This window comes from Pseudochaenichthys georgianus, chromosome 14, assembly GCF_902827115.2.
Source record: "Pseudochaenichthys georgianus chromosome 14, fPseGeo1.2, whole genome shotgun sequence".
NCBI classification, from domain to species: Eukaryota; Metazoa; Chordata; class Actinopteri; order Perciformes; family Channichthyidae; genus Pseudochaenichthys; species Pseudochaenichthys georgianus.
In genome coordinates this window covers 17,081,917-17,101,513 of record NC_047516.1, presented here as the reverse complement: position 1 = coordinate 17,101,513, position 19,597 = coordinate 17,081,917, and the positions used below count along the sequence as shown (strand labels likewise).

At 41.2% G+C, this 19,597-nt stretch overlaps 2 protein-coding genes across 2 annotated transcripts; one reads left to right on the top strand and one right to left on the bottom strand.

The window, feature by feature from the left end:
- The first annotated feature begins 3,663 nt into the window (after window positions 1-3,663).
- Window positions 3,664-6,798, top strand: rfc3 (replication factor C (activator 1) 3). The gene is made up of 9 exons (XM_034099069.2): window positions 3,664-3,872; window positions 4,376-4,513; window positions 4,652-4,719; window positions 5,147-5,244; window positions 5,395-5,576; window positions 5,703-5,839; window positions 5,920-6,018; window positions 6,124-6,193; window positions 6,280-6,798. The coding sequence occupies exons 1-9, from the start codon at window positions 3,786-3,788 to the stop codon at window positions 6,469-6,471; spliced, it is 1,071 nt and encodes a 356-aa protein (XP_033954960.1). The 5' UTR covers window positions 3,664-3,785; the 3' UTR covers window positions 6,472-6,798.
- A 150-nt stretch (window positions 6,799-6,948) lies between these two features.
- On the bottom strand, window positions 6,949-18,988 carry kl (klotho). Its single transcript, XM_034099055.2, has 13 exons — window positions 18,164-18,988; window positions 17,283-17,713; window positions 17,116-17,195; window positions 13,788-13,950; window positions 13,537-13,642; window positions 12,607-12,756; window positions 11,773-12,008; window positions 11,101-11,296; window positions 10,544-10,722; window positions 10,127-10,234; window positions 9,844-9,949; window positions 9,147-9,273; window positions 6,949-7,990 (listed from the first exon to the last, which is right to left on the bottom strand). Exons 1-13 carry the CDS (start codon window positions 18,878-18,880, stop codon window positions 7,656-7,658), a joined length of 2,934 nt encoding a protein of 977 aa, XP_033954946.1. The 5' UTR covers window positions 18,881-18,988; the 3' UTR covers window positions 6,949-7,655.
- Between the last annotated feature and the right edge of the window lie 609 nt (window positions 18,989-19,597).

Here is a 19,597-nt window from a genome sequence, read left to right as displayed (position 1 = left end):
CTGAGACGTGACCAGGTACTGCATTAAATTACTTTAGCAGTAATTACTTCCCAACTATTTTAATGCTGTGAAGACTGTGCCATCAGAACTAGATATTAGTTAAACAGGATTATTTGGGCTGATATAATGTGTAATGCAACAGTCCAATGAGACATCAACAGCAAGTCTGTCTTGATAAAAAACCCACAACGCACCGCTCGGTAGCTCTCAGCCTTTCTTGACGAACACATTTTTGCTCAAACACATTGTTTTTTCCTGCTGGACATTTTTGGCTGAGTTCAACACCCTTTCCTTGCCATTGGCATTTTCTTCTTTGTCTTTTAAAACACACAGTGGTTGGTCATATAAGGTTAAAATATACCTGTATAACAAAGACACCATGTAAACAGAAAAGTGCCCTACTTCAGACTTATAACTGTACAATAACGTTATACCATCTTAATGTCAATTAATAATCTCAATCTCAATGATTATGTAATCATTTGTAACTGAGACGGATTTATTTAAAAAAAACATTTTAGCAAATAACATGTTGCTTTAAAAACAAACACAGTATGACCTTGTTTAACATACCAGAAGTATTGTGCAGAAGTTGTCATCCAACATTTGAATCCAACACATCAGCCTGAAGAACCTGGACGTAGCACAAGTATCCAGCTGAGGCAACGTTACGTATTGCTTATAAACTGCCGATCATGCAGAAAGAGTGAGGTTACCTCTGAACAGATATGAAATGCTGTGTGAGGGAAGGAGAGAAAAGGGAAGGGTTGAGGAATGCTTTCCCCTCCTATTACCTCAGCAAGAAGACAGTGAGTTCCACAGGCAGGTGTGTGTGTGCTACTTGTGTGCGCACATGTGTGGGTGGCTGTTATTTTGCACGTAAAAGCAAGCATATGCAGGACAGAAAATAAAGATGAGATTTAAAAAAAAGATAAATTATCCACAAAAAGCAATGAAATCTGCAGGTATGTTGGGGAAATGATCAAACTGATTAGGAAGCTGCACATACATTAAACAAATGAGACGTGTTGCCCCTCCCCATTCCTTCTTTCTACTTAATGCTGTTAAACATGGCTGGAGGCAAGGGGTTTTCACCTTGGAAGCACATTCCTCAACATCATATGAGGTCATGCTTTAGCATGATCTTATCATCTTTTAAATCTCTCAGTTCATACTTTTTTCTAAGTACAGCAACGCTCCAAGTGTTTATTAACCAAATCAAAATGATTTATGGTCTTCAAAAAGCTGTCGATGGACTGTGGAATTCCTCAAGTTTGCCTGCACACATTGGATTTTATGTTTTGCAGGTCAAGAGTAAAGACCTGTTATTTGTACGTTAACTTTGAAGATGACTCTGCGTGTTGAGGCCTGTTTGACCCTCACGGTCTTTGGGAGAGGAGATCTGATCAACATGCAGGGTGTCCTCAGAGTAAAGCCATTTTAATCTCATTTGCTTACTATCAATAAAATGTATTTTTAGAGGTATATACAGATGTTGGCTGTAATTGATTCAAATACAAAGAACAGCGCATGAAAAAAACTACTTTAAGCATTGTTACATTTCAGTGAAATATAAGGTCTTTCCAAAATAAATGAAATGAGAGACAATTGACAGTCAGTGGTTTCTCAATGTCAAATAAAATCTGTATGGTTAATTGTTCAGTCAAAAAGACACAGACCAAGTTCCATTGAAAGTTTAAGTGAGTTTTCGAGTGAATTACCTTTAACATATCTTACTTCACCAGTATTTTTAAATGCAAGGCCATGCAGCATCAGCATATGTTGAACTATCTGATGAATGAACTCTATCCTGCATGAATGAACTTGATACACTTCCACCAGCCGCTCCAGATGTTTCACTGTCCGACATCGCTGTGAGGATGGATGCCAATTACATTTTACTCAAACATGTATTTCAGTACAAGCTACGCTAACCTGCTGAGACACGCTGCTCCATATATCAACATTCCTGTCATTGAGACGTATATTTACCTGGGTCATGCTGTAGAAAGGCGAGAGGGGAGAAACTGAGAAAAGGAAGGCATTGTGAGATTTGACATGTAGGCACAGTATACATACACTAGAACAATTACAGAATAGAAAGAGAAGGATGAATATAAAATCTTAGCTCTGCTATGATTTATTATGTGGTTAAGTAAATCACTCCCACTGAGCGAAGCATATAGTATTTTTCAAGACTAGCTAATACACCCACACTGAGTTATGTAATCTGTGTTATCTTATCCCTGTGTACAGTAGATACAGTGTAAAAAAAAGACAACAAAACCTGATTTTGACAACAAATATTCCCATGCATTGAGTGAAGATCACTGCATGACAGAAAACATAGAATTAAAATGTTGTACTTTACTGCTGAATGGATTATATGTTAAATTGATTTATTTTGTCTTCATTTTGCATGGCCCACAAATGTAACTATTGAAAAATCGAATGGGTTAAGTTGATTGCAATCATAGGATAAGAGTTATTTATTAGGACCGCCTGTGCAATGACCAACACATTTAGAGAGCTACTCAGGAAGCCTGTTTAACCTTCTAGTGAAAGAAGGGCAGCATGGTGACGTGAGCTTTTGTTTTATGTTGAATGGGATTGACTATCTCACATTCCTTGATGGTATCCTTGTAGCCTTACTGTCTGCACTGTAAATGCCTGCAAATTACCTGCAACAAAGAAAAGATGCTATCCTTTTAATTCTATAGGATATATAGTCAGATTAATCTGGTAGTGTCGCCTAAGGGGAACATTAGCTTAACAAGTCTGGGCTTTCCTGTGCTATACACACACACAAATCTTAACTTAGATCTGAACATAACAGCAGAGTCATGCAAGAGTGGCACTCAAGGGGGTCATGTTGGAGAGTCATTCACTAAACTAAATACAATCTAGAAACACATTTTCCTTTACTATTTCCATTCTAATCTACTTTATACTGCTCCACTAATACATTTATTTAGCTCTTATAGTTGCTAGTTTACTTTTGAATAAGAAAAGCATGTGATATGCTCATATATGATGTCATAATATATTTCCTATAAATCCAATAAAGTATTTCAAATAGGCTCCACATTCATTCTCTTACATGAAGGCATATTTGTTATTGAAAAAAACACAAAACAAGATATTATATAGTTAAATTACAGTGTGAGAGGAGCCATTCTGCACAATACTTTTAGTAAACTACATTGATACTGCATACGTGCAGAATGCTGATAATACAAACTTCTGTACTTTAACTTAAATACCATTTTTATTTTTATTTGGAAGGGAGTATCTTTAGGCCATGGGATTGTAACTTATACTAGAGATAAAGGAGTACTTTTCCACCCCTGCACAAAGTGACTGTAACTTTTGAGAAAACAGGGACATTTTGCTCTCCAACATGACAAGTAGCTCCTAATTCACAATTATGCTACTAGCTGTACACAACTAATACTGTATGACAGCCTTCATAATTCTGCCAGAATGCAGTTATTGATACCCTGTCGTTATCAGATGAAGTACTGCCAAATCTGGTTTGCAGTTTAGCAGCGTACTTACAGTTTTGTGGGTTTCACGTGGAATTAGATGGATGAATCCAGCGCCACTATCTATATGGCGCTGGATGAATCTAACCCTCGCCTGTAGCTATTTTTGACACCTTCCACTCTCCGTAGCACACAGGAAGTAGCAGCAGCGCGGGTTGCGTATGAACAATATTTCGCGGGAGAGCCAGGCTTTCTGCTGTTGTCAACACGGACAATAACAGTTACTAAATTCATAACGCAATGAGTTTGTGGGTGGACAAATATCGACCAACTTCCCTCGGGAAACTCGACTATCATAAAGCCCAAGCAACGCAGCTGAAAAACCTGGTAAGATAAACAAATGGCAGGATGGGTTTAATGTGTTTTTACGGCTATGTTAGCATTAGCTTTATAAGCAATAGCAGCATGAAGGCCAGTATTATGTCGTTTAATTTGCTATACCAAGATATATGGGTACTATGAACCTGGTCATTAACATATTTTGTGAGTGCAACTTGAGGTAAACTTGTCTGTGCTAGCAATGTCCACCATATTAAACTACTTTTTGTGCGATAAAGTACATTATGGCTAGATTGGTCTAACAATGCCCTTCCTTTTCTTAAATGTTTGCTTTTATGTTATGTTGTTGTTGTTTTTTAGAAAAAGCTAATTATGAAATAAGTATCTTAACAACTGAACGACCCAAACGTATTACTAATCAGCTATCGTTACTAAGCAACACTGACCAGCATTCATACACGTAACGAATGAAAATGAGACATTGGATAGCCCAGTGAAAGCAAAGGTATTCTTTTAAAGCAAAAGGTATTTTTTAAATGTGTTGTTTTTAGGTTCAATGTGGCGACTTCCCTCACTTACTGGTGTACGGACCCTCAGGCGCGGGGAAGAAGACCCGCATCATGTGCCTGCTGAGGGAGCTGTATGGAGCCGGGGTGGAGAAGCTGCGCATCGAGCACCAGACCATCGTGGTGAGAGGGGAATCACTGCCTCACTGCCCTACAATACAACACTAACAAACAGTTCCTCCAGACATCTCACCCTCATGGGATTAAATCAAGTTTTCTGAGTGCTTACCTGCATCCCTGCTTTCTGTGTCTCTTCTCCAGGCTCCCTCAAAGAAGAAAATTGAGATTAACACAATAGCCAGCAACTACCACTTGGAAGTCAACCCCAGGTAACTAAATGATAAATAAGTATCTATGAATATTTACTCCAATACTGTACTTCATAACAGTTTAGATGCATCTCCAGGTGACTATTCCACTTCATTTCAGAGAAAATGGTTGCAATTTTGTTCACTTTAATTGGAAAGCTGTAGTTGGTGGTTAGTCTGCAGATAAAGGTTCTATCAATAAATATGTTGTGGCTGAGGACGATATAGCAGAAAAGTACAGCCTATTTAGTTTGATTCAATTGCCCAACTTAATTTGATTTAGCAGGTATTTTTAGGTATTCATATTTTCAAAAGGAAGATAATTGATCTTGGGGAATACAAAAAATGCTCCTTTTCCTCTTCTTTTGCACTGCGGATGTTGGTTTGGAGCAGATGAAATAAATGTAATAATTTCAGCTTTTTCAAGTATTTCTTTCTGTGTTAACAGTGATGCTGGAAACCAGGACCGTGTGGTGATTCAAGAGCTGATCAAAACCATGGCTCAGTCTCAGCAGATCCAGTCGAGCACCCAGAGAGAGTTCAAAGGTAGGAAAGACAGAAACTTTTGCTCCGCTCTAATCTGTGAATGCAGGTCCATGTTTAAGAACAATATTTGTTTTCTTAAATCAATCCTAAACATGTGGATCTGTGAACATTATCCGACTGTCACTGTAATCTGCACACCTTTGTTCTCAGTTGTGTTGCTAACAGAGGTGGACAGACTCACGAAGGACGCCCAGCATGCTTTGCGCCGGACAATGGAAAAGTACATGTCTACCTGCCGGCTCATCCTCTGCTCTACCTCCACCTCCAAAGTCATTGAGCCGATTCGGAGCCGTTGTCTCGCTATCAGAGTCCCTCTGCCGAGCACAGAAGAGGTAAGATGGAGATAATGTGTAAGAAGTTGTAAGAAGTAATCATCAAAAAGTAGCATATTAGAAAACCTAAAAGTAGCTGCAGAATCATGTGGAAATTCATTCAATTTTCTCCTTTCTGTTTGGCAGGTCTGTAATGTATTGACATCAATCTGTAAAAAAGAGGGTCTGCTCCTCCCACCTGAGCTAGCCAAGAATATCTCTGATAAGTCTGGACGCAACCTCCGCAAAGCGCTTTTGATGTGTGAGGCCTGCAGAGTGCAGCAGTAAGTAGTAAAGGAACTATTATTACTCCCTAGCAATATCTGTAGATTCAGCTTATTTAACCCGTGCCGGTCTTTCCCAGGTACCCCTTCTCCGCGGACCAGGACGTCCCAGAGACGGATTGGCAGGTGTATCTCAGGGAAACCGCTAATGCCATCGTGAGCCAGCAAAGCCCTCAGAGGTAGGATGCAAAGAGAAAGAGGCTGTTTAGTTGGTTCTTAAGCTACCAAGTAAAGTAAATCCGTTTTGTGTTGATATTTAAATATTGAATCATCATCTGTTCCAGGTTGTTGGAGGTTCGAGCGAGGCTGTACGAGCTGCTGACTCACTGCATCCCCCCTGATATCATTATGAAGGTACCGTTCAATACACCGCATAGAAAAGGTTTGACGTGATGTTTAAGGTTATAATTATTAATGTTCCTTTTCCAATCCCCTTCCAGGGTCTGGTTACCGAGTTGTTGAGTAACTGTGACGGCCAGCTGAAGACAGAGGTGGCCCAAATGGCAGCGTTCTACGAACACAGACTGCAGCTGGGCAACAAAGCCATCTACCACCTCGAGGCCTTCGTTGCCAAGTTCATGGCCATCTACAAGAAATTCATGGAAGACGGTCTGGATGCCATGATGTTCTGATTCTGAATGGACTTAAAATACTGACGCTTTTCCTGGAAGGATTTCAACAGCACTTGTTGATTACCTCAAATGTGTGGATTTGATGGTGTTTTAAATGTGTACTCTGTAAGGCGTGGTGGTGGTGTTAACTTAACTCAGCCCAGAATGAATTGTGATAGTCTTACTGTTCAACGCTTTATGCCATTGATAGCTACCTAAAAGCTCAGTTTGTAAACCTTGAACTTTCACTATAGTGGTGTAACATATTCCAGAAAAGAGCGGGTTTGATAGAAGCACTTGCAGGCAAACATTTGTATTATAATATGAATCTAGAGAAATAAATGTTTTCATACAAATCTGCATCAGAACAACATAATACATTGCATTGTTTATTCAAAAGGCCTGGTGTTGCTCTCTGTAAATCACCAGACGTGTATTTTATGACACAACACTATCACTATAATACAGTCTGAAGTTGCTCAAAGGTAGAAAGGGAAACATGGGGAGGGATTGAGGGGGGGGGTTAATAAAACTAAAGTTTCCTGAATCTACTGGTAACTATGGGTGCTTCAGGTATATATTTGTGTGGTCATATACAACAAGAAAAATGTAGTAAAGGCGCTAATTCTATTCTAACCTTATTAAGCAAACTCATTTCAAATTGAGCACTAAGAACAGTTAAACTCACGCACAAAAACTGCATAAACAACATTACATTAAACGTGTAAAATAGTCCTATCAGAAGTGTTTCCGGTATTAACATCCAGTTTCATCTTTTAAACATTATTCACAGGTTTCCTCCTCTGGATAACTTCTGCTTTGAATATTATGGGGAAACTATTGGTTGGAGTGCAAGAGGTCTCAAAAAATGGTAACCTAATCGGTGACCTTTGACTTACCAAATCAACATTAGATCACAAACAAACACTTTTGAAAATCTGACATACACCATCCTGGATGCTAATAATGTGCAGCCTATTTTAGCTGTAAAAGGTTCCTCTGGTTTGGTAACCTAACAACATTTAATAGCAGTTGCAACACTAAACATGTGTAGGTGATTGGACCACTTTTCAGACTTCATTCAACATGAAAGTCAAAATAAATCCAATAATTGAGACTTAAGTAAAAGTAAAATTGAGATTGAACTCCACACTGCAGAACAACAAGCTAGCTTCTTTCTTTCATAAAAATAAAACTGTCACTCATCAGTAACACTCCTTGTGCCTCTTGGCTGTGTAGTAGATAATGAGGCCCAGGGTGATCAGCACCCCTGAACCCACCAGCATCAGGAAGCCCACCACGGGCCAGGGCCTCTTGACCAGCAAGTGGCAGCCGATGCAGGGCCTGCTGGGACATTGCTGCGGCGGCGCGCCCTGGATGGGGAAGCCGTTGTGCTGGATGATGTTGCGGTAGTTGGAGAGAGAGGCCTTGATGATGACCTCTTCCTGAACGTGGCCGTACATGCCGAAGCCCGGGTCTCTTTCGTCGCTCAGCGCGTACGCAAAGTAGCCCTTCAGGTTTACTCCGTCCAGTGTGTACGCTGTGGGGGGCGGCAACATTTATTTTCAGGGGCTCGTAAGTACATGCGGGCTGGGTTACTCTTTACCCTTTAAACCTCCCCTATGTATCATGTATGTGTAAGCATATAAACGCAGAATACATTGTATGGTATATTAAATAGCAGAACCAGGTACACGTGTTTATAACTGTACAGTTACTTTTCCTTCAAACTCCTTTGAAAAAAAAAGTGTCATTACGACTGTGTTGTATTGTCATTCAATAACTTGAACAGCTATTAAACAACTACATCAATAAATATCTCATATCTGCTTAGAGCTACATATGAGTGTCTTATACGTGATTTATTATGATGCTTTACTATTAAGAGTTACCCAAAAATATATAGCACATATAGCCTTTCCCAAACATCCATTCAAAAGCAATACTTTGTGTAGCTGAAAAAATAAACTACAAGTGTTAGATGAGCTCATCATCTACATTTGTACTTGTATGTTAACTTTTTACCCAATTTGTACCACAATCATGTTCTTTGAGCATTTAGCGTGAATTACAAACATTGCTAATAGAGGTTTTTTCCTAATAAGAATTCACAAAGTCAATTGTTTGATTTTCTAGGTCACAACGATAAGAAGTCTTTGAAATATCAAACCAGAGGTTTCATAAAGCTTTTAAAAATGAATTCATTCCTTATAAGTTACCTTACAGTCTAAATAAATATATACATTACAAACTGTTTATATTTGGGTGATGACACCTAGTGGTGACAGAGCACACTGCAACAAACAATGACATGACACTTTGTGCACATCATAGCATGACACTGCAGTGCACTGTTTGCCAAGTGCCAAACAAGGTCTTCGCTGAGTTTACCCCGATAAACTTTACAAGGACAGGTAATTGAAAAGTGAGTAACCTTGACTCCACAATTAGAGTGCAGAGTGTGTCTCTGTTGATATTTGTATGTGTGTGTTCGGAGTCAGCTGACTTTTCAGAGGGCAGTGACCCAAATACTTGTCTAATAATTAAGCCATACAGAGGCCAAGGGGAAAAACCTAAATCCCCGCCAAAGGATTGATCACGCAGTGTAGTAATGCAGTGATAACAACATGCTGCTCTTGGGAGCAATGCATAAATACACAGAAAGCTCCACAGCAGATGAGTGTTTGTGGTCTCACCTTTCAGGGCCTCGTTGATGTAGTTGTACAGGTAGTATACTCTCAAACTGTCTTTGAAGCGGGCCGGGTCCTCCTGGACCCCGTTAGCCATCACATAGACAGGGACATCACGGTAGTGCTCCGTCACCTTACATGGCAGAAGGCAAGAAGAAATAAAAACAAATACAAAATATTCAATGATCATGGTGTGAGCATCAAAATCTGAATTCCTTTATTCGTCAAACAAAGGGGAAATGTACATTGAACCATAATACTTGACTGATAACAGAATAGTAATTTGACACATATGTTGCCTTCTACAAATAATGTGCCGACTGCAATTTGGCCATAGCTCTAATAAATATCTCAATATAATCTCGACACAAAATGTTGAGTTTTTGATTAAACTCTGATTAATTGTTCAGCTTTCAATTTAACTGCTGGACACGAGATATCTCATACATCATTGTGACGTCAATTATTGGTGTGCATAGAGAATTTTAAATATAAGCAAAACACATTGTTTGAGTGGAGGGGAAAACAGTGAAGTATGGGTAGTGATGGTGTTGTAGTATCAGGAACATCTTCATTTTTCTTGGTTGTCTCAAATCAAACCCCGTCTGCCCTGTCAATACACCTGCTATTACGAGTTTTTGTATAGTAAAGAAAAGGACAGATCACAAGTATACTTCAGATGTCTGTGCGAAACTATTCTCACCCAGTTGAGGGCTTTCCTCAGGCCCCAGGGCACCACAGGCCTCGGGGACATGATCCATGTGGTGTCGATCATGTGCTGGACCTCCAGCATGGCTCCGTAGGTGTAGCTGCAGATGATACAGAAACTATGTGTCGTAAAAAGCTTTCTCATTTATGTTCATGTATGTATGCCTGGATGTGTCTTTACATCAGGGAAAAACATGTGTCCAGTGGCATAGTGGTTAACAAGCAAATGTCTCTTTTCCCACCGTCATAAAAAGGAAAAAACAAATATTTTATCTTACGAGTCTTCCTTGGCATGCGTCACCAACTCGGTACTGAAGTGACTGATGGCAAAGAAGTCATATGTCCCTTTGACCAGCTGTCTGTCCTCCTCATTGAACACTGGCAGGCTGTAGGAAAACAACATGTAAACAGGAGATAGTGGTTTAACTTTGCCAAATTACCTATCATATGTTTATACTTGTCATCGTAATTTATTTTATATTGCTTCTACAACATCATGACCAATAATACTGATATTCCATCATATCACACCTTTGAATAATCACAGCAACCCTTGATTCCTGTTCAAACCAGATATACATGAAATGACGGAAGCTCGATGATCTGTTGACATGTCTTCATTGTGACTCTAAATTGAAATGTGTATTCTATAGCCAACAAAGCGACTGTATGGAGTATGAATGAAGTATTTATACTCAAGAGAGTTGAGCTGACGCAGCCAGCTCCTCATTCCCAGAGGATAGTCTCCACTGCCAAAGATCGGCTCTGCAAACCAGCCGACGCGGAAATCTAAAACCCTTTTAGCTGGCTCCACGTCTTCACGGCTGAAGGAAAACGCCGGCTCCACCCAGTCCATGTGCAGAGCTAGAGAGACCTGAGGCACAAAACATGGACGTGCAGGTCTGTGTCATTTTCATTCTTCTAGAGACTGACGTGATTCAGCCAATGTGTACTTTATGAAACGTTTCACATTTAGTATACTACTGATACAAATACTTTGTGGAGTCCTGTGGTGCACAAGGAGGTGTTGTATTTCACATAACTTGTTTTAGAAAGAGTCATTTATGCTATAGAAATAGTAAAAACACCAAGAGGTAAACTTGTAAACATATAGACAAAAAAGTCGCACACACAAATTCTAACAGAAACTCCATTAGAAGATATATCACCCTGCTGGCTGTTTGAATACTTACATCAAAGCAAAACAACATACAGGTAGTATAAATGTATTACAATAAATGGCCCTACTGACCTTTCCTCCCTGGGAGTGTCTGAACTCGCGGTCGTATGCGTGCCAGGCCAGAGCGTGCGCCCGCAGCATCTGATGTCCCTCCTCGTAGCTCACCATCTCATCGTTGGGCTCATTCAGGGTAATCCACATCTTCACATGGGCCCCTAGTTCTCTGTAACAGAGTCTGGCATAGTCTGCAAACGCCCCTGGAGTCTTCCTGAGAGCAGAAGTCCGAAGAGGAAATGTGATAAATGAACTAAGATTGCGTTTATACAAGTATTCATCAGAACTACATTACTTTTAGTGTCCGAGATAGATCTAAGGAGATGTTTTTAAATTTGAAAAAGAAAATGCCAATACATTGGATTTTTCCATGGTCAACAGTTCAAATATTGTGATGATCAGTGGGTTTAGTGATATCGCTTTATTACAGGAAAAGTAAATATGATACCATGGCAGCAAGTGAGAGCAGCTTCCTGTGGACGAGGACAGACTGTTCCAGGGAACGTCAATGATGCATATTGACTTTAACATCAGACCAGAAATCATCGGAAATGGCTTAACACCATACCTGGGTATTTATTCGTTTGATGTTTGGTCCAGACTTGTAAGCTTTAAGAGTCATGAAGTATGCTCTCTAATCATGTTTACAATTTCAAATGAGAAACTGGATTGAAAGGGCTTTTACCCCACCTGTTGAGCCACTTGTTGACGGTGTCCAGCGGGGGGGGCAGGCTGCTGCGCTGCCGGGTGTGGTGCCACAGAGTGACCACGGGCGTGACGTTGGCCTGCAGCAGCTGGCGGGTGAAGCAGCGGTAGTAGCCCAGCAGGGTGCTGTTGGGATGAGCCACGTCACCTGAAGGCACTACGGCTGACCAGTTGAGGGAGAAGTGGAAGTGGTTCACCCCCACCTGCCGGATTTCATCCACCTGTGGTACAGAGAGGGGGGAGGATACACATGTAACTTCTTTTACTCACCCTGAAGAAACAACACATATACAACCCAATACATTGAGTTTAAAGTACATTTACTAAGGGAAAAACCTTATATTCTCTCAGACTGAACACTTTCTGAGATTAAAGTACAATTTTATGTGATATTTTTTCCAGATTGGATCACCCTCATCACACCAAGATGCGGGTGCTTGCTGTTTTCTATGCCTATAGTGGATGACCTAATTAAATTATACTTTAAAATTGGAATTAGCAAAAAATAAAGCTTGAAAACCATCTTTCTGATTCAGCTTTTTTGCACCAGGAACTATGACGCAACGAACAGATGAGAGGGTATGGCATGTTACAACTCCTCATTGGCATGCATGTGTGATGACATTAGTCCAAGCTTGGAAAGAGATTTGCTTCCTTCACAAAAAAAACAACACTTGTATACCTACAATGGCACTAACAAATGTGACGTCATCGTTTTGGAATGGTATAATTGAGAACATTTCAGTGCAAACTCATTCTCCTCCTCCATTTTGAATGCATTAAGCTATAACAAAGATAAACCCTGGTAGGGGGGCCTACCTGTTGTCGGATGGTGGCGTAATCTGCACAGTGTGTGGTTCGGCGCAAAGGGGGGGCTGTGACGCCCTCCAGCCTCATTAGCTCTCCGTTGTTGGAGATGTTCCACAAGTAAACACTGGGGTCTGCGAACTGGCTGGGCGTGGTCTCCACCTGACATGACATGAGAAAATATATATAAACAGTGTATGTTAAAACAGAAGAAACACACCAATGTAAACATGCACTCGCTCACCCCGTTACCCTCGTTTACCTTAAACACACATATTCAAAGAAAAGTGAGATGGGTCCAAATCAATAATAACTGTTGCTCCGGTTATAGCTCATCTGCATGGTGTGAGGATATGTGGTTTATGATTAAGAGAGGATTCATCGTCACGGCTGATTCTGAGCTGGACTTTCACCATGGAAATTGCAAGTTAAAAAGAAATGATGTGCTGAACATGATGAAACTTCAAAAAGGAGAGGAATCACACATGTCAACTTAATTTCTCACAACACTAAATCAGAATTTAAAATAGCAATAATAACAACATTATTATTTACAGGATTTTCTATTTGCAGAGTTGACATAACTTCACACTTCAGTAAATATTAGTGAAGTCTATACTCACTCTCTTAACTAAGAGTTAATACATTGTTAATGTTTTCTCAAGTCCCTCTATTTATGAGGAAGTATTCTTGTTTCATTATCAGACCTCAGCCCTTTGGCAACTCACCTTTTTTTTTCCAAAACACACTTATACACACACACACACACACACACACACACACACACACACACACACACACACACACACACACACACACACACACACACACACACACACACACACACACACACACACACACACACACACACACACACACACACACACACACACACACACACACACACACACACACACACACACACACACACAAATACTGTACCTGTATGGAGTTGGCAGACACCCCCCAGGCAAAATCACACGGAAATATTCCCTGTGCTGGTCTGTTCTCTGGGAGCTCTGGGAAACCGTTCCTCTGGATGACGTTTCTTTAAGAATAATGAATATTCAACAGAATGAAAAAACTAGAAAAAAGCCTTAATAGAAATATTAGTATAAATTATTGTTATTTGTGAAAATCAAAATGTATCTGATTCTTACTTTTGTAAAAAAAATCCCCACATGATAACATACCTGTAAAAGGTGGCAGATGTCTTTGGCTCCCTTTTCATGTCAAGAGTGTTGAAGTCAACATAGTAAAGTCCCCGTCGTATCCCATATTCCCTGTGCCACTCAAAGCCGTCTATCAGAGACCAGGCTGTGTATCCAATCACATTCACTCCGTCTATGATGATCGCTATTTGGCAAACACAGACAGATGGTGAGCAAAGATTCAAGTGACATGTTTTTCCTTACATACGTTTCATGTAAAAGGGTTAATTTTATTTTATTTATCCAGGAATGTCCCATTGAGATACAAGATCTCTTCTTCCAGGGAGTCCTGACCAACACGGCACACAACAAGTTTCAACATAAAACAAAGGCATTAAACAAAAAAAACATACAATTCAAATATAAATACAGAAGGCCATTTGTGCAGTGGCAAGAAGCATAATCACATCAGGTAAAACAGTTACATGTTTCATGAAGGGCTAATCGTAGCATACCTTTAAAAGCATTTACAGTAGGAAGTGCCTCTAGACAAAGTTTTACTTGCAGCGTATTCCATAAAAAGGGAGCATAGTGGGAGAATGCAGCTTTACCAAGCTCTGACTGCATCAAAGGAACATTTAAAAGCATCGCATTTGCTGCTCGTCTAGTATTAAAAAAGCAAGTATAAAATGACAGAAGTCTGGAGATATATAAGGGCAGCTTACCTAGCAATGACTTAAGGATAAAAATCAACATGTGTGATTGTCTTCTTTGGTACAGAGAGGACCATCCTAAGGACTGATACAAAGTGCAGTGGTGGGTGCGAGAGCCTGCACCCGTTACAAAACGTATAGCAGTATGGTACGCAGAGTCCAGCTTTTTAAGCAGGGAGGAAGAAGCATGCATATAGATCACATCGCCATAGTCTAATACAGACAGAAAGGAACTCTGCACAATTCTCTTCCTGGCTTCAGACGGGAAACATTTCCTTAAACGAAAGAAAAAGCCCAGTTTAGGTCTAAGTTTTCTCAGTAGGTTCCCAATATGAACATCAAAGGCCATCTTTTCATCAATCCATATGCCCAGATATTTGTAGGATGCTACTTTGTCAAGGCATGTCCCTTCCAGTGTAAGAATCGGAGGGACAGCTGTATTAGCTCGAGAGCGAGAGAAGGTCATGTACTTGGTCTTTTTTGCATTAAGGACCAGTCTTAGCCTTAGCAAGGAGTGTTGCAGTGTATTAAAAGCATCCTGTAGAAGCTCTATAGCCTGAGTTAAAGAGGAAGCCACTGTATAAACAACTGTATCATCGGCGTATAAATGAAACCGTGCTGGGTTTATCCCATTTCCTAGTTCATTTATAAAGATGGAGAATAAGACAGGGGCCAAAATAGAGCCTTGTGGAACACCTTTGTTTATAGTAAGAGCAGCTGAGGTATAATCTTCTACTGAGACACACTGAGTTCTTTCAGATAGATAGTTTTTTAAACCAGCTCAAAGCCATTTTGCCAAGACCTATGCAGCCAAGCCTCTGCAGTAGCAATGCATGATCCACAGAATCAAAAGCTTTAGACAGATCAACAAACAATGCTGCACAGTGTTTTTTCTTGTCTAGTGCTTCAATGATGTCATTTGAGACTAGCATAGCCGCTGAAGTAGTACTATGGCCTGATCTGAAGCCGGACTGAGACTCGCTAAGAATATTATGGTCAGTTAGAAACTTTTTCAGTTGTTCGTTTACAAGAGATTCAAAGACTTTGGCCATTACAGACAGTCTGGAAATAGGGCGATAATTATTTAGGTCAGAGGGGTCTCCGCCCTTTAACAAGGGGAGAACCATGGCCGACTTCCATGAGCTAGGTAATTCACCAGCATAAAGACTGAGATTCAGAATAGAGGTTATGGGTTCTGCAATCAGACCTGCAGCAACTTTGAAGAAGAACGGCTCTATCTTGTCTGGGCCTGAAGATTTCTTTACATCTAGGCTCATTAAAGCTTTGTGAACCTGAGAGGTCAAGATGGGGGCAAAGGTGAACAGTTGATCAGGGTCAAGTGGCGGAGGACCTGGCTCTCCTTCTGCAGCGATCATCCCTGAGTTGCTAGAATCAAAGATTGAGCCAGCAGAAATAAAATGATTATTAAAGCTGTCTGCAATATCCATTTTGCCCTTGATTTCACTCTGATTTACCCTTAAGAGATCAGGAAGGCTGTTTGGAGTGATAGAACCTGAGGAGGATTTAACAAGTTTCCAAAACTTTGCAGGGTTATTCAAATTGTCATGTATTGCATTAAGATAGTAGGCACATTTAGAGTTTTTAATCAGCTTAGTGCATTTGTTTCTTAATGTCCTATACAGATTCCAATCTAATGGAATATTCGATTTCTTTGCTTTAGCCCAGGCAGTGTCTCTCTGTCGAATGAGAGAGGATATAGAATCATTAAACCAGGGGTTGTCTTTACCGCTTATCCTAGATGTCCTAAAAGGAGCATGCTTGTCACATATAGCCAAGAAGGTGGATTTAAAATAATTCCATGCTAACTCAACATCGGTCATAAGTGAAACAATGTGTAAATCACTATTAAAAACATCATGTAGAAACGCCTGCTCATCGAAATGTTTGAATCGCCTCTTGTGAATGAAACGTGGCTTTCCTTTAGGGATCTTACAGGTTCTCACACAAGCAATTGCGCAGTGGTCGCTTATATCATTACAAAACGTGCCTACTGCGGAGAAACGCTGAGGTGCGTTTGTAAGAATAACATCAATCAAAGTGGACTTCTCTAAATCTTTTTGGTTTAACCGAGTTGGCGAGTTAACTAGTTGCACCAAACAGAGAGAGTCACAAGTGTCCTTGAAAGAGTTTTGTAAATCCGTTTGCCAGTCCCAGTTTAGGTCTCCGAGTAAAACCATCTCGGATTTAGTCCAGTTATGGAGAAGATTGGAGAGTATATTCGTGGCTTCGCTTGAGGCAGCGGGCGGGCGGTAGCATCCGATCACTATAATGTCTGAACCACTTGGGAGCAATAGTTTAATTACAGATTTACAGTTTAATGATGATCATATGGGAAATAACTGTTGTGTTAAATGGATGATATCTATATATATGATATATATGATGATATATTACTAGGTTATTTTCATTATTGATTGATCGCTTGTTCTATAACATTTCAGAAAATAGTAAAAAAATGTCATCGAAGTTTCTCAAAGCCCAAGTTAATATCTTTGAAAATAGTTTAATATGATATAAAAAAGAGAAAAGCTTGGAATCATCATACTTACTGAGGCTGAAAACTGAATTTTTGCAACAGCTAATTGATCATCAAAATAGTTGCCAGTTAGTTAAACAATGCATCTATCAGAACTCACATTTTAGTGCCTCTGCGATGAACCTCTTGAGGTAGTACATGTGTTTTGGGTCTTCCGTCTTAGTATTGCCAAGAACGTACCTGTGTTGAGAAGTTAAAACAAGATGTTCCATCACACCAGGAGAGACAAGAACATCATGGAGTAAATAACCCAACACCCACACCTACCAACCGCTCTGCACCACGAAGATGGGCGGCTTGTCGTACTCCGCGTTGATCCAGTAGAGCAGCATCCTCAGGTCCAGTTCCTCCTGCTGCCCAAACTTCAGGCTCTCGTTGATGAGCTGGAAGCTGAGGGCCGCTCCGTGAGAGAGGGCGAAGAAGTCTGCTGTCCCGTTCACCTGCGCCCTCTCCTCGGGGGTGAAGGAGGGCAGCCGGGAACCCAGCCTCTCCTTCATGCAGGGGGGGTAGTCTCCGTCTGTGAACAGGGGCCGGGCGAACCAGCCCAGGACGTGATCCAGGGAGCACTGACACTCTCTGAGGCTCTCCAGGCGAGTGCGGCTGGGCTTGATCCAGTGAGAGGCCAGAGCCATGGAGAGCTGGCCCTGCTGACGGGGGCGGTAGACCCGGTCGTAGAGGTGCCACACAGCGGCATGAGCCTTCAGGAGAAACAGGAAGAGAGAGAGAGAAGTGATGGGCAGACAGAGGAGGAGAAGAGGGAGATATAAAATGATGATGGGAAGAGATGGTGAGGGGTGGGAAAGACAAAATGAAGACAATGTATCACTCAATATTTATTTTACTCAGTTTAAAGTCCTTTACAGGTGAATGAAAACTAATAAGGCAGATGACACATTGACTGCACCTCAAAGCAAAAGAGGAATTGGAATAAAAAAGTAGGAAATGTAAAAAACACAATAACATAAAAAACCACAATAAATTAGATAAAAGCAGTGGTGGAAAGTACACTAAGGCTACTGTCCTCAATGGCAATGTCTTCATGTTCACAATAGTATTTCCATTTCATGCTTTTTTTTGCAACATTTCAGAGAAGATTATTATACTTTTTACTAACTTTGCCACAAACATAAATAAAAAGGAAAACCCACTTTAAGGAGAATATGTCCGACCCGGAACGGGAGATCAGGGTCGTTTTTTATCCCGGGAGCGACCACTCCGGTGCCATACCCGTGCCGCGCCACCACAAACGGGTTGTCAATGGTGATCCAGTACTTCACATCATCCCCGAAAGTCTGGAAACAGAAATCTGCGTAGTCTTTAAAAATCCCAACCATCTCCGGATTGCTCCAGCCGCCGAGGGTCTGCTGCAGGTGGTCGGGCAGGTCCCAGTGGTAGAGCGTGACCACCGGCTGCACGCGGATATCCTTCAGCTTCTTGATGAGGGCCCGGTAGTAGTTGGTGCCGATCTCGTTGTGGCTCCCGCGGGTGCCGTTGGGAAATATCCTGGACCAGGACAGGGAGAACCTGTAGTGGCTGACCCCGAGCTGACTGATGGCTCTGATGTCGGCGCGGATGTTGTGATAGCTGTCGCTGCCAACGTCCCCGGTGGCCATCCGGTTCCCACCGCGCGTAAAAGTGTCCCAAATAGAGAGCCCCTTGCCGTCCTTCTCAAACGCGCCCTCCACCTGGTACGCAGCGGTGCCCACGGCCCATATGAAGTCCTTGGGGAAGGTATCATAGAGGAACGCCTTATCTCCAGGATAAGGCAGCTTTCTGAAACGTCCCCACGTTTTTAACCCAGCTTTGGGCTTTGCGGCCGCAGAGGTGAAGGCCAGAAATGTCAAAAGGGAGAGCAGACCGCTCATGGTGCCTGTCAATACTGGCCACTGATGTCCAGTTTTTAACTCTTATCGTCATTTAACCATGCTTGGAGGCTTTGGTGACTAAGCAGTGGGCTGTGGAGTGCAGCCAGCCAGCTGTGAACCCACCACACGCTGCCTACACATCTATCAATTATTAGCCAGAGCACCTGACGCACGAAGGTCTCCAGGCACACCATGATGTTAAGAGCCCCAAATGGTCAATCGCTTACAAAGCAGGGACATATTTGTTTAACATGTAACTCAATGGATCCAAATATGATTATTTATTTTTTGAAACTTAGAGCTGTTGTTTTTTTTAGTCTGAGGAAGACCTCATGTGTGCTTTTCTTTAAAATTAGCACTTTTACTTTTTATTTATTGATACTCCATCCAGAACAGACAGGGAGAGAGACCCAGGTGCAAAAGCCTAATATGATCTCAGTGACAGCACAATTATCATTCAACCTTAGCTGGCAGATCATCTAATAACTCCTTTTAAATGTCACATTTCAAGAGCAGAACAAAAACTCATCTGCATTTCTCACGGGATCAGTCAGTGTGTGCAGGCAGAAGATGATGACAGAGGGGAGAGTTGGGGGTTGGGGGGCGAGGAGAAGAAATGCAAACAGTCCTGCCGTGATCAAATTACTTCTTTATCTTCCTGCATCAGCTCGGTTGCTTGGAAACTCTTACTGCTGGCAATCGTGTTCCATATAGCAC